The sequence below is a fragment of the Dromaius novaehollandiae genome, chromosome 19 (assembly GCF_036370855.1).
Source record: "Dromaius novaehollandiae isolate bDroNov1 chromosome 19, bDroNov1.hap1, whole genome shotgun sequence".
In the NCBI taxonomy this organism is placed as follows: Eukaryota; Metazoa; Chordata; class Aves; order Casuariiformes; family Dromaiidae; genus Dromaius; species Dromaius novaehollandiae.
In genome coordinates, this window is record NC_088116.1 from 4425751 (window position 1) to 4438491 (window position 12741).

At 40.4% G+C, this 12741-nt stretch overlaps 1 protein-coding gene across 1 annotated transcript in view; it reads right to left on the reverse strand.

The window, feature by feature from the left end:
* PPM1E (protein phosphatase, Mg2+/Mn2+ dependent 1E) overlaps positions 1 to 9363 on the reverse strand; it is a 70920-nt gene extending 61557 nt beyond the window's left edge. Inside the window, exon 1 of the mRNA XM_064523168.1 lies at positions 8883 to 9363. Within this exon, the coding sequence (XP_064379238.1) occupies positions 8883 to 9250 (368 nt within the window). The 5' untranslated portion in view covers positions 9251 to 9363. The remainder of the gene's footprint in view (positions 1 to 8882) is intronic.
* Between the last annotated feature and the right edge of the window lie 3378 nt (positions 9364 to 12741).

The following is a 12741-nucleotide window of genomic DNA, read 5'->3' on the forward strand; positions in this document are numbered from 1 at the left end:
CACTTCTACTTGTCAAAATGTAACAGATGCTTATATGAAGTTAACACGGACTAACCTTACTAATGCAGCCCAGCATTTATTTCAGTGCTCACTTCTGTTAGGGGGACCTTCACCAACAATTCACTTTGACTGTTTAGGCTAGGGCCAATCCAGTTTCTTTTAAAATCTGATTTAACGAACATTTTGGGGGTGTCAGGAAGAGGAGGGTTTAAATTCATCTGACAACAGATCTTTTATTCTCTATGGAATAGATTGCAGTGAAAAAGCAGAACTAAGAACAACTCAAAGCACCAGTCTTCTAAAAACAGAAAGCATACCCATTCACTGAACAATAGTTTGTTTCTGATAATCTCTAGAAATAAAGAGCTTCTGACTTCTCATTACCTAACACACAAGGTTTTCTGCAGCTTTTAAGAAGAAAGTGGTAATAAGAGCTGGGAGTAAATTCTTTGAGACAGGAGCCTTTAAATATGAATACCTGCATTCAATCAGATTTGCACCTCAACCACGATGATCAGATCTTTTAAACACAATGACACTACTTATAATAAAAGCTTTAGTTTAATATATTTAACACTGTAATCATTCACATTTACCTACATATACAACACAAGATATAAACTCTTACTTTTTAATGCAGGTAGGAATTCAAGATATTTTGCCATCATCTTCAACTGAGACCATAGATTTCAATAGGAACTGAACAAGATTTCTCCTGATTTTCAGGTGATCTACTATAAACTAACAAACAAAATACTTTATTTTAAAAAGGTAATTAGCATTATGAGTTTTATCACTATTATCATCTAATTAAACCTCTGGTAAAAACTGCAGCTCTTTGATATCAAACAATGGTTAATGCAGCAAAAGCTCAATGCATGCAAAGCTGGTACACTTGGAAAAAATGAATTTTAGTTACCTAGTATTTTCTCTGTTAAGAAATAGAAAAAGAAGAAATGTAACTATTTGTTATATTCTAAAATAGAGGGTGGAGGTTTTTTGGCCATCTATAATTTCAAGTTAGGACTGAAAGGAAAAGAATCATTTCAGAAGCTAACTAATGTAATGTACAGAGTACACTGTTCATAACACTAATGAAGAATAACTTGCCACACTCATTTCAGAATTTTGAGCCTCAATAAGAAGGTCATAGCCCAAGGTGAAAGGAACAGCCCTAGAGACAGTGCCAAGGAGTTAAAATGCCAAGCCCTATGTTTATAGGTTGCTTCTATTTTTAGTCATGATGGAAGTACAGACCTTATAAAAAAATAACATTCACAAATGCGAGAAGGTAGTCAAATTCTGTATTGTAAATTAATACTAAAAGAAACTAGCCTTGCAAAAATGTTAGGTACAATCTAACAGACTTTACTAGATCATAAAGGGCCAGCAAAAAATCTTCAAAATAATATTACTTGAGAAAGTGAGCTTTAAGGAGCTGCCCACAATTTTACCTAATGAATAGAATACTCCTTTTATTGTGATTACAGCTACAAGAAAATGCAAGTGTTTCCTAGTTCAGTATGGTTCTCCGCAATCAAGCACACTTTTCCCATGATCAAAATTTAGCAGTCAACTTCTTAACCCTACTCTACCACAAGAAATAAACTTTTCCACTGATTGCATGCAGAGTTCAGAACTGATGAGCAGTAGCAGAGCTTAAAACATGGGTTCAGTTACTCAGTCACTAGTTGCCTTCAGCTGTTTTCCATCCAATATAAACATAAACTGAAGTAATCCTGCAATCTAGTTAACTCATTTAACTTCAGTATTAATTATTGAAGTACCCAAGGGCAGCTATTTCCCTTGCAGTTCTAATTTATGACTCTGATGATTACTTCTTTATGAAATGCCTTTTTAGAAGTGGGTGATGTTTCTTCTTCCTAATAAAGTACAAGTGTAGCAGAAATGTTTCTGTAAAACAAGCCTACAATCTGCATTCATTTTGTATAATCACTAAATGTTATAATAAAAAAAACTAAAATATTTATTTGGGGGTTGATTTCAGCTAAATCAGAAATAGGGTACTATGTTACGATATGTAACAATGACCATTTATAGTTCAGTAGCATGTCATAGGTTATAACATGTCATGGACACATATTGTCCAGAACACATTTATTTTTATATCCATCTGCATTACGTAATCATGATTGCATTGCATAAGACAGACTTGCAGTGTGGTTCAAAGAACATCTAATGTTTTAAAGCCCTAATTCCATTTCATCTCATTTTTCACATATCTTCCCTAGCCAGTGAGAATACTTCCTGGAAGAAGACCAGTATGCAGACAAAAAAAAGAAAAAAGAAAAAAAGAAAGAAAGAAAATTATTCAGAACAGCCATCAATCATTTTGCAGTGACCTTAAATATAGGAATAAATAGTGTTCTTATTATCTGTTTACTACATGCGCTGTGATCATGTACGCAGTTTAGCAAAAGTAAAATAAATAAAATAAAATAGTATACTCCAGTGATAGGGCAGTCAAACAGTCAGGACACTAAAACATCTTAATACAATGCAAAGCAAACTGGAATTTTAATGTCAACATCAAGAAACATACATATATGTTTTTAAACCTTCTATGAAAAGCACCACGACTAAGTGGAATATCATTTCTTCAAAGTGCTGGTGGAAAAATACTCTCCCATTGTTAAAGGCAAATACAGTAAGGAATTTTAAGGATAGGGGTATCCTGTGCAAAGAGTTCTTTGTGCAAAAAGGCAGAATTTTTGTGGGGGAATTAAAAATACTTGAAAATTTTGAAATTATATGAAATCTGCTTTTCATAACACAAAGGAACATTCCAAAAGTGTATGAAAAAGTACCAAAGTGTAACTGCAGGCACAGTTTGCATAGGAAGAATACAATTGCAATGCAGTTATCTGGGCTTTGACATGGACAAAAGTCTAAACTTAAAACTTACTAAGCAATCTCTGTAAAGGAATGAAATCTAATGTATCCTTATCACATACAAAAGATAGAGTCAAAAGTCTGCATAGCTGGTAAGATTTTGGTTAGTGAAAGGTTTTCAGGTGTTTTATAAATAAGAAATAACGAATTACATATAAAATTTATTATACAGTCATATATACATTGCTTCTTGATAACCCAAACTAGTTTCAACACGGTTACACAAAGTCAAAAAAAAAAAAAAAAAAAGGCATTAAGACAGGTCTATTTCTTCAATCAACACCCCTGCAAAGGCTAACAACTTTGCTGGGAGTAATAGGATCTATGCAAATTACTCTTGGACAAGAAAAATCTCCGTGCGAAAAAGCACCTAACAAAATTATTTCTCTGTGCTGTACCACTAGAAAATTTCACTGGAATTATTATATTTCCAAAAGCTGTTTACTAAGAATGAGGTTTTTTAAAGCAACACAAAGCAACTTTTAAGCGTAGTTACCATGGCACTTGAAAAACTCATCGTTCTGTTAATCATAAATTAGTAAGAAGTTTTGAAATGTCACTACATATAATAACCATTACAAAATGCAAATCTGGAATTTCAATAGCTTATGTTAGCCAATAATCCTCTTTTAAAGGAGTATCAAAATATCTGATTTGATTCAGTATTTTTAAATGAGTGGGAGCATGAACTGAAGATGCCTTGAAAGCAACTTAAAGAATCTGTGTAAACCAATAGTTAGGTTTTGAAAGTGATCATCACCAAATGCCACTATTTGTAGACTATAACGATTTCCAGCCTAAAGTTTATGAAACATGCCCATCTCTGAATACTAAATCACCATCATCCAATTTATGAATTGAATGTCATAGTGGATAATAGCAGCTTCTTTAAGAGAGTAAGAAAGCATTAATAACAATACAAAAGATCTCTTATTTGGAATTTCTCCATACAAAAGCATCAGGGGTTCTAGCACCAAAATCCCTCAGATCTGAGGATAACAGTAGCAGCCAACCACATCCACACAGTCCTACATCTCACCATGTGCTTCCTAGCACATGCCTAGCAGCAGCCAGCTCAAAAACTACCCTCAAGACGAGATTCCTGGTCTTGGAGGGGGCTCCAATGAAGCAGCTAAGCTAAAGTGAAGAACCAAATCATCAACAGAGCTGGAGACGTGGGAGGGAGGAATCTAATGGTCTCTGTCAAAATCTTTAACCATTTGAAAATTCCCCAAAAGAGGTGCAACCAGTATCAACCTAAGTTGTTTACTGTGAACATATGCCAATAGTATCACCATTGCTTCCACTGTGCCATCATAAAACCACACGAAAGAAGATGAAACAAGTACCAACTTAAAAAGGATAGGGTTTTTTGACAGCCTTTGTGCTAAATAGTTAGAGATGGCAAATAGCATTGTTATATTTCCTATAGAGGTTTTCAGATTGCAATCAATAGAATAGGTTATAAAATACTATAAAAAATAAAACATCACACCCTATTTTATAATGTTAGAAAAGCCAACACAGTATAGTGCATGAACTTCACTTTACAGAGTGACAACAATGCCAGCTTTCATACAACAGTGATTAAGAAAGCAGGTTAAAAAAAATGTACATCTGCTTTTTAAAAGGAGAAGCAGCTACGTCTTCAGTCACAACTGATGGAGACAGGAGGCAGAATATGCATTTTCAAGTGAAGAGCTTACTTTATGAAAAGACTACTGCTTGTGTAAGATTACCACAAAAAGTTCTTCCATTTTAAATTAAAACTGCAAGTTGAGAGGAAAAAAAAAGTCACTTTCATTTACTACCTGCATTTTACTTAAGTCCAGTATTAAATGGCTGATTCTATATTACCTCTCTTGTTTTTTTCATAACAAGACTTTAAGGAATATTCAAACCTAAATAAAAATATTTTTTCTGTTTAATTTTTAAACTCTCTCTCTCTCTCTCTCTCTCTCTTTTTAAGTCTTGCATTTTTTTTAATCCTAAACTTGGGGTCTATCATATTCTGGAGTGCCGCATAGTATTCTGCAAAGGAATCTAAATGAGCCATGCTTATAAATTTCTTTCTTTTCATGCTCTGAGTCAGAGAAAGATTTCTGAAGTCCTCAAAATAACTATTTGGTCATCGGCACCTTAGTTAAGTTCTGAAGGTAGCATAACATTTAGACTTTTTAATGCAATTTTTGGCAAATCTTGGGACCGAAGAAGTAGGTCTACTTTAAGTTCACTAAAGGTGTTTTTGAATAAATATTTAAAAACAAAATCTGCTCCACCAAAAGCACTGAAATTAAATCTGAATCTACAAGTGACACTGGCTATATTTATTCCCAGCAAAGCCTGAGATGGAAGCAAAAAAGCAAGACACGTGCAGAACAACATCCAACTGTATTTTTCTTAATTATTTCCTCTGTACTGAAAGAAGTGTGACAGCAAGGTAAATTTGTTCCTCCCAGTGACCCGTCTTCTAAGGGTTTGCTTTTTAACTTTTCTATGAGGGCACATCTGTCACACCTCTTAGTAGCCCTACATCTTGGAATCAAAACTAGGATATTTCATTAGAAATTAAAATCTCTAACTAGAGATTAGAGATTTTCATTTTTTTAAAAAAAGAACATTCTTTAGAAGTGTTATCTTCCACCACAAAATTCCAGTAAAATTTTGTCAATAAACTCACTGAGCATAGAACAATCTGGTGCTTTTTTAGTGTCCTCTATCTGGCCCTCTTCTCCCTTCACAAACACAACTTTGATTAGTTTTTCAAATGTCTTGTCAAGAACCAGCTTTTTAAATACATTACATTCACTAATACTACACTAATACTAAAAGTATTAGTAGGAAGAGGAATAAATCATTACCTATAAGTTTGTTAAACTAAGTAACTTCTACTATTAAAATAAATCAAAAATGAGATCTAATCCTGACTCCATGGAAGAAAACAATGGGGTCTCATATTCAACCGATGCAGGATTAAGTCCTTGATATATTTGTTTCTATATAGAAACTATTTAAAAGATACAGATAACCACAAAATAAACTTTCAAGCTATCAGCAGCATTCCAATACGGTTGCTTAAAAGTTATTCTTTTTAGGTTCTTTCATATCTTCTCATACCTCCTATTGATCAGTTTCATTCTGTTGTGGCTCATTGAGAAAACATACACTACACATTTTGTGGCATTTAAATAGACTTAAAGATCGCATTAATCTAATTTTCCAAGCATATACTGTCTCTAGAAGGAAACCAGGAACTGGAAATCTCAAAGGGGAGTATGAGTCTTTTGGAAAATAACAGGAAAGCTTCATAAATAGGAACTCTTTTGATGCTGACGTAGACAATGGCATAAAACTATTATATTTTTTTCATGATTGGCAGTGTGTTTTCATTTTTGAGATAGACTTACTTCCCTCAAAAAGAACTAAAGCGGTGTGCTTAAAATAGCTGAAAAACAGCTGTTGGATTTTTCACAGTAATGAGTTTTATCTGCTTGCAACATATATATTAATCAAATGACTGGTTTGCATTATAGTTACAGAAAACATGCTTTCACAATATACCTTTCCTTGCCAATAGCGTACCAATAAAACATTCCTCTTCACGTGAGTTTTCATATGCACTTTTTTTCGAAACACTATCATAACCATTTGGCACAAGCGTAGCTTTACTTGCATGCACAAAGTTTCTCATCTCTGGAGTCACCTGACCAATTGAACCCTTAGCTACAAAGAGAGGGACTCATTCTACTTTTTCAGTTCTATAGCATTATGAGCTTTAAGCTTCTTTGGTGACTGGACAGTATACTGAAGATACAATATTTAGACCTGTAGAACACGTCTATATATGTGCCCTTACCTCATAGTTTATCATCACTCAAGAAAAAGTTATTTCAGTTTAGTTCATGGTACTAAAAGTTATTAAATTTGGCTCATAAGATGTTAACTGCAAAAGGTAATTCTTCAAAATATTTTAAAATATTAACTAATGATATATAAATCAATGCCAATGAATCTTCAGTTAAAAGATTAATTTACTATTTGACAATGCATTTTTTAAACATTAACAAATAAAATATTTAGGCCTTTTGGAAAGCAAGAATTTTCTTCCAACATGATCTCCTCCTCCCTTAATTTTGAGGCAGATGCTGCTTTTTGCTTCATAATGTAGGTGCCTATCAAAGGAAATCTGCATTTGTTTCACCAGAAACAAAAACAAGGAAACACTTCACTCAGTAGCCATCAAGAGATGTATAAAAAGGCTGGAAAAAAATCAGAAAAAAGATACCCCTATATACAAAATCCTCTCAGAAATGTCTTTGCCTAATTTCATCCATGAGGAAGGGCATCAGATACTCAGAAATCTAAGTCTGCCTGTCCTGGAGTATGGAAGCATGTAGAGAGGAGAGGGGGATCGGCAGGGGGGAGGGAGAAAGAAAAAAGGAGAGAGCACAAAATCAAGCTCAAAATCGTTTAATATAGTTTAAAGAATACTTCGAAATAATCTATGTCTAAAAGTTTATTGGAATTAATCTGACTTTTGATTTTACAAGTCTGTTAAAAAACAAACAAACCCGAATACACGTAAGGGACTTGTCACTATGCTCCCTATCGCATCCTATGAATTTGCTGCTAGGCTCAAGAGAAAGACTTTCTAAATGTGGCAGGGTGAGCATGTGTGAATAGAAGAGCTTTGTCCTTTACAACTGTCATTGTGTTGCCCTATCATCCACAAACGCAGAGGGTAGATTAGAATTGAACAGAAACAGATCGTGCAGTTGTAAAACCTGATTCTTTATTTATTTATTTTTGCGGCTGAGTAACACCTCTCATTACAATTATCAGCTCAATGGCAGAAAGCTCCCCGGTGTGCCATGCATATTTTCACAGGTTCATTTGTCTCCTCCTGTGGCAGCAGTTTTGAAAGGTTCCTAAAGAAATGCCACTAACGACCATTTCTATTTCAAGCCTTCAAAGCCAAAGCCGAGCGCAGTACAAAGCAGTGGTAACTGATCTTTAGGTTTCAGTCCACAGACTTTTCACACTGGGAATAGATCCCATCTGTTTCCTCTTTATGCACCAGCCTTTCAGAAAGCACAGATCTGGAAACTGCCTCTGTACAGAACACACCAGAGCTGGCTTCCCCCGGCTGACAGCAGAAATAGCCCCAGGATCACGGAGAGCTTTCTCCTAAGGCTTTCTACTCCTCTTTCCTCCTGATCGGTAGACGCATGGTGCAGTTTTCTTGATTTTTTTTCCTTGGGGGAGGGGGGGCCTCTCTTTCCTTTCTCCTTGTTCTCCCCCTCTTTATTTCTTGGCAGAGGTTTCCCCATTTACGAATGCTCATGCAGGGAACATTTCAATTTCGAGCCTCGATACAATCAGCCACAGCCAAGCCCCCTCCTGCTTTGGCACCGGAGCGTGAGACATTTCCCCCCCCCACTATTCCTCCCCGAGCAAGCTGCTCTCCAGATGGATGCTCACGGCTCTCCCTTGTCTGCTCGCTTCCCCTCTTCGCTCCCCGTCCCAGGGAGAGGGGAGGAAGGGAAGGAGTAGGGGCGTATTTGGGGGAGGGGGAAACAGGACACGGAGAAAGGTTTTGATCCCGAACCGCTCAGCATCACCTTAGTCTTCAACTCCTTGTCTCAGGGACCTTTCCCTCCCCAGGCACCCTGCCCTCGCCTCAGCCCCACGCCCTGCCCTCATCCCTGCGGGGGGGGCAGGAGGGGGTAATACCCTCAGCCCCACGCCCTACCGCCGACCCCCAGCACTGGGGGGGTCCCTCAGCCCCACGCCCTGACCTCGACCCCCAGCACTGGGGGGGGGTCCCTCAGCCCCACGCCCTGACCTCGACCCCCAGCACGAGGTGGTCCCCTCAGCCCCACACCTTTGCCCCCACCTCCCCTCCCCACGGCGGGTGCCTGCCCTCAGCCCCACACCCTGCCCTCCGCCTCCCCCAGCCCGGCACTCACTACTTGTAGAGCTGCTGCAGGCAGAGGTCCAGGCACTCGCCCTCCACCTCCTCCTCCGTGATGTACTCCGAGAGCGGCCGGGGCAGCGGCGGCAGCGGCGGGGGCGGCGGCGGCGGGGTGGGCGGTTGAGGGTCCCCGGCGTCGCCCTCCTCCGCCTCCCCGGCCGTTCCCGCTTCTCCTTCTGCCCCGGGGTCCTCGTCAGCGGCGGCCGCGGCGTCGGCAGCGGCGGGCAGGGGAGCCGGAGCCGGCGCCGGCTCTGCCCCGAAGGGCCCGCGGAACTCGCCCAAGAAAAGCTCGAGGAAGCGGCGGTAGCTCTTCTCCTCCGCGCTGCCGCCGCCGCTGCTACTGCCCGAGCCGCCCGCGGCCATTGCTTCGCATTCCCGGCTGCCCGCCGGCGGATCAGCACTGCGCCCGCAGAGAGCTCCCGCCCGCCGCCGGCCAGCCGCCCGCCCAGCCCGCCCTGCGCGCGCGCTCCCGACGCGGGCCCGCGCACGCCGCGGGGGGGGGCGGGGGGGAGCGCGCGCCCCAAAGGCCGGCGCTGAGGGGGAGGGGGGAGCGCGCGCTCTCCAACGGCCGGCGCTGGGGGGGAGCGAGCGCCTCAACGGCCGGCGCTGGAGGGGGCGGGGGGAAGTGCGCGCCCCAACGGCCGGCGCGGGGCGGGGGGCCGGCACGCGCCCCAACGGCCGGCGCTGACGGGGAGGGGGGAGCGCGCGCCCCAACGGCCGGGGGGGGGCCGGCACGCGCCTCAACGGCGGGCGCTGAGGGGGGGGCGCCCCAACGGCCAGCGCTGAGGGGGAGGGGGGAGCGCGCGCCCCAACGGCCGGCGCCGAGGGAGCTGCGGCGGCGGCGGGCCGGGACGTGCCCAGGGGGTGAGAGCAAATCCGCGGTGGGGGAAGGAAGGAGGCCGCGAAGGGAGGAGAGGGGAACCGGAGGGAGGCAGGCGGGGGGCAGGCAGGCTGACAGCCGCGCTGATGTGATGAGTCATGCGAAGGCAGCCAGACGCGTAGGTTCCTCACAGGAACCCGAAGGAAACCTGAGAGCAAATTCCCTATTACCTAATCTCTGCCTCAGGATTTCCCTTGTGTTCATCATTTCCGGCGCCAGTGTCTTCTCCGTGGGCTCTCCCCCCGCTGCTGGGACAGGGCAGGAGGGTAAACAGAGCGCCGTTGCCATGGCAGAGGGCAGCCCGACTTGGCTTTCTGGTGTGCCGAGCATAATTACCCCTCGGAGCTGGCAGCCCCGGCCTTCCCGTCACCGACCAAGTCTCCTAAGAATGTTTTGGAAACCCGAGTAGATTAGCATGAGGGAAATGTGCAATTAAATACACAGCATTTCAGCAAAAAGTCCTCTTTGGAAGCTCGTTGCTGCTGCACATGCAGCCAAAGGACCTAATGCCTTGGTGGGACTGTTTTGTGGAGCCCAGTCTAAGCTCACTGAAATCAGAAGAAAAATTCCCCCGAACCTCATTAGGCTGAGACCCCCCAGGCTCTCCTGTGTTATTTTCTGAAACAGTTCCTCATATTTCTAGGAAGGGGAGCTTTGAGGTCATATCTATTGATTTCCAACACTTAGCAACAAAATGTCTGATGTTTAGCTGTTGTCAGGATTGACATATGAACAGCAATATGAATTTATAAATATATACATTATATCTATGCATTAGATGTTCTGGCAAATGGGAGTTCATAAGTAGCTGAAGATGTTACACTGAATGAAACTTAAAAGTTATGGTTAGTTAGTGGGAGACAAAGTGTAGCTGTTATTCTACTGCTGTCTAATAAATGTCTTCCATTTGTGAAGAGCATTTTAGTTTATTTTATTCATTGCTACTGAAAAGCTATTTTCAGAGCTATCAGGTCCATAAATATCAACAATAAACAGGTATAACTGTCACACATTTAAAATAGCTTGTACACATCAGAGGGAATGATATCCTTAATGTCAGAGAGACCTTGAAAAATAGCCAAATTATAAGTCTCATATGCAAAAATATTCCAAGTTTTTAACGGATTGTAGTAAGAACAGTAGCTTGCTGGAACCTGTTGTTATCTGCATTGTAGTAATTACCTCTGCATGTCAGGTGCTGCTGTAAATCTGTCTTCTGTTTGGTGGATTATTATTTCAGAGCCAAACTAATTTTAGAATATTTCCGGCAACTGCATTGACTGATCATATTGCAATCTTGTGAATATGTAAAAGCCACGAGAGTTAAAAATGAGATTTTCACAGTTGGTCTTAGTCTTTCACAGCCAAAGCTATTAAAGTGATACAAAATTGCATAGCTTCTCCTGAAAGTATATATCTCTAAGTAATCTTTTTCAGTATACCATTTATACACTTTCAATTTAACATTCATTTATTTAAGAATGTCATGATGGCTTGAGGGTTAGAAAAGTAACAGTGATTTCTGAAGAGATAGCTCATAGTTGCAGCTGATGATATCATTGCAGGGTTTCATTTTTGTTTTTTTAGGTTTGTGTATACTGCATCATCAGTGAGTCAGAAGCCTCAATAGAATGCATATCAATGTAAGCATCCAAAAAGGAGTTTTAAGTTCAACATTATTCATTTTTCACTGGTAATTCAGAGACACTTGCAGTTTCTAAGAAACTATACTCCTGATAATCTTAGTTCATTGTGATCTCAATTCAGAAAATTCCTATTGCTACAATATCTGAGGGAAGTAGCAGTTACTTCAAAAAGATGTGTGACCAGCTTCGTGCTGTATGACAAATATCAACCAAGGCTATCCAGGAAAAATTTCAAAAAACATTTAGATAGTCTCTTTCTTAAATTTTTTTAATTGTATAATAGTATATTTCTGGCTTGTTTTAAACTGCACCTAAGAGTATCTATCAGCAATACCTGCTCTGTTTCATATTGAAATGCTAAAGTTACCAGATGTCCTTGATTCATCTTGGCAGTCCCCAGGTGCTTTTCATCAGTTGTCTAATTGCAAAGGACACTAATTAAAATGAAATAGAGTAGAACTTTGTACTCAGGATACTTTGTCAAGTTTTGGCACTATTGTCAAGTTACTACTATTTTGCTTCAATATTAAATAAAGAGCTTATGGCTTTAAGCCATTGTGACATTTGTTTCTGGGAGGGAAGGTGAAAAACCATTCTTATTAACCTGCAACATAGAACATATGGTAACTGTGGGTGGTATGGCTAAGTTAAGCAGCCAGGAACCTGCTATCAGTTCAGTATGTGGAGACAGTGGGGTGGGCAATTACCGCAGAAGGTAGCCACACTGATATTTTACTGCTGTCCAGAAAAGGAAACTCTAAATACAATTTATTATCAAGTAAAGCGCTAATCTATAAGAGGCATGTTTGGTACTATTATGAATTTTATTTAGTGTTCAGTAACTCTGGAAGCTAAATTTAGAATGCTTTGATGCATTCTAGCTTGCTGGGTAACAGCAGTATGAATGGTTCTTATGTGATAAGGTTAGGTATATGGAATAAATTCACAATTCATAAGATTTTGAGTCCAAAATCATTGGTATGCATCACATTGTCAAATAGAGACAAAGTAGAGACTTCCACCTGACTTGAGAAGGAAACGCAGGTGTTTGTATCCTTTTTGGCTTCACCATGTGTTAAAAAAAGATTTTACAATGTTGTGTTGGAAAAAGTCTGTCTTATTTTAGCCTTAAAAATATGTCTTCTTCTTCCTGATTTTGCTGGTGAGGAATAAGCAGGCTTTAAGCAGGCCTTGGGGAGGTGACCTGAATTGTATGGAGTGTAAGATGAAGCGCTTTATAAATTTTTTTAGCCTTTGGAAGTAATTGTTGTACACTGACAAGTCAAAAAAATTTAGGGGCATTAAGAAGCATCTGGCAATACTTTAAT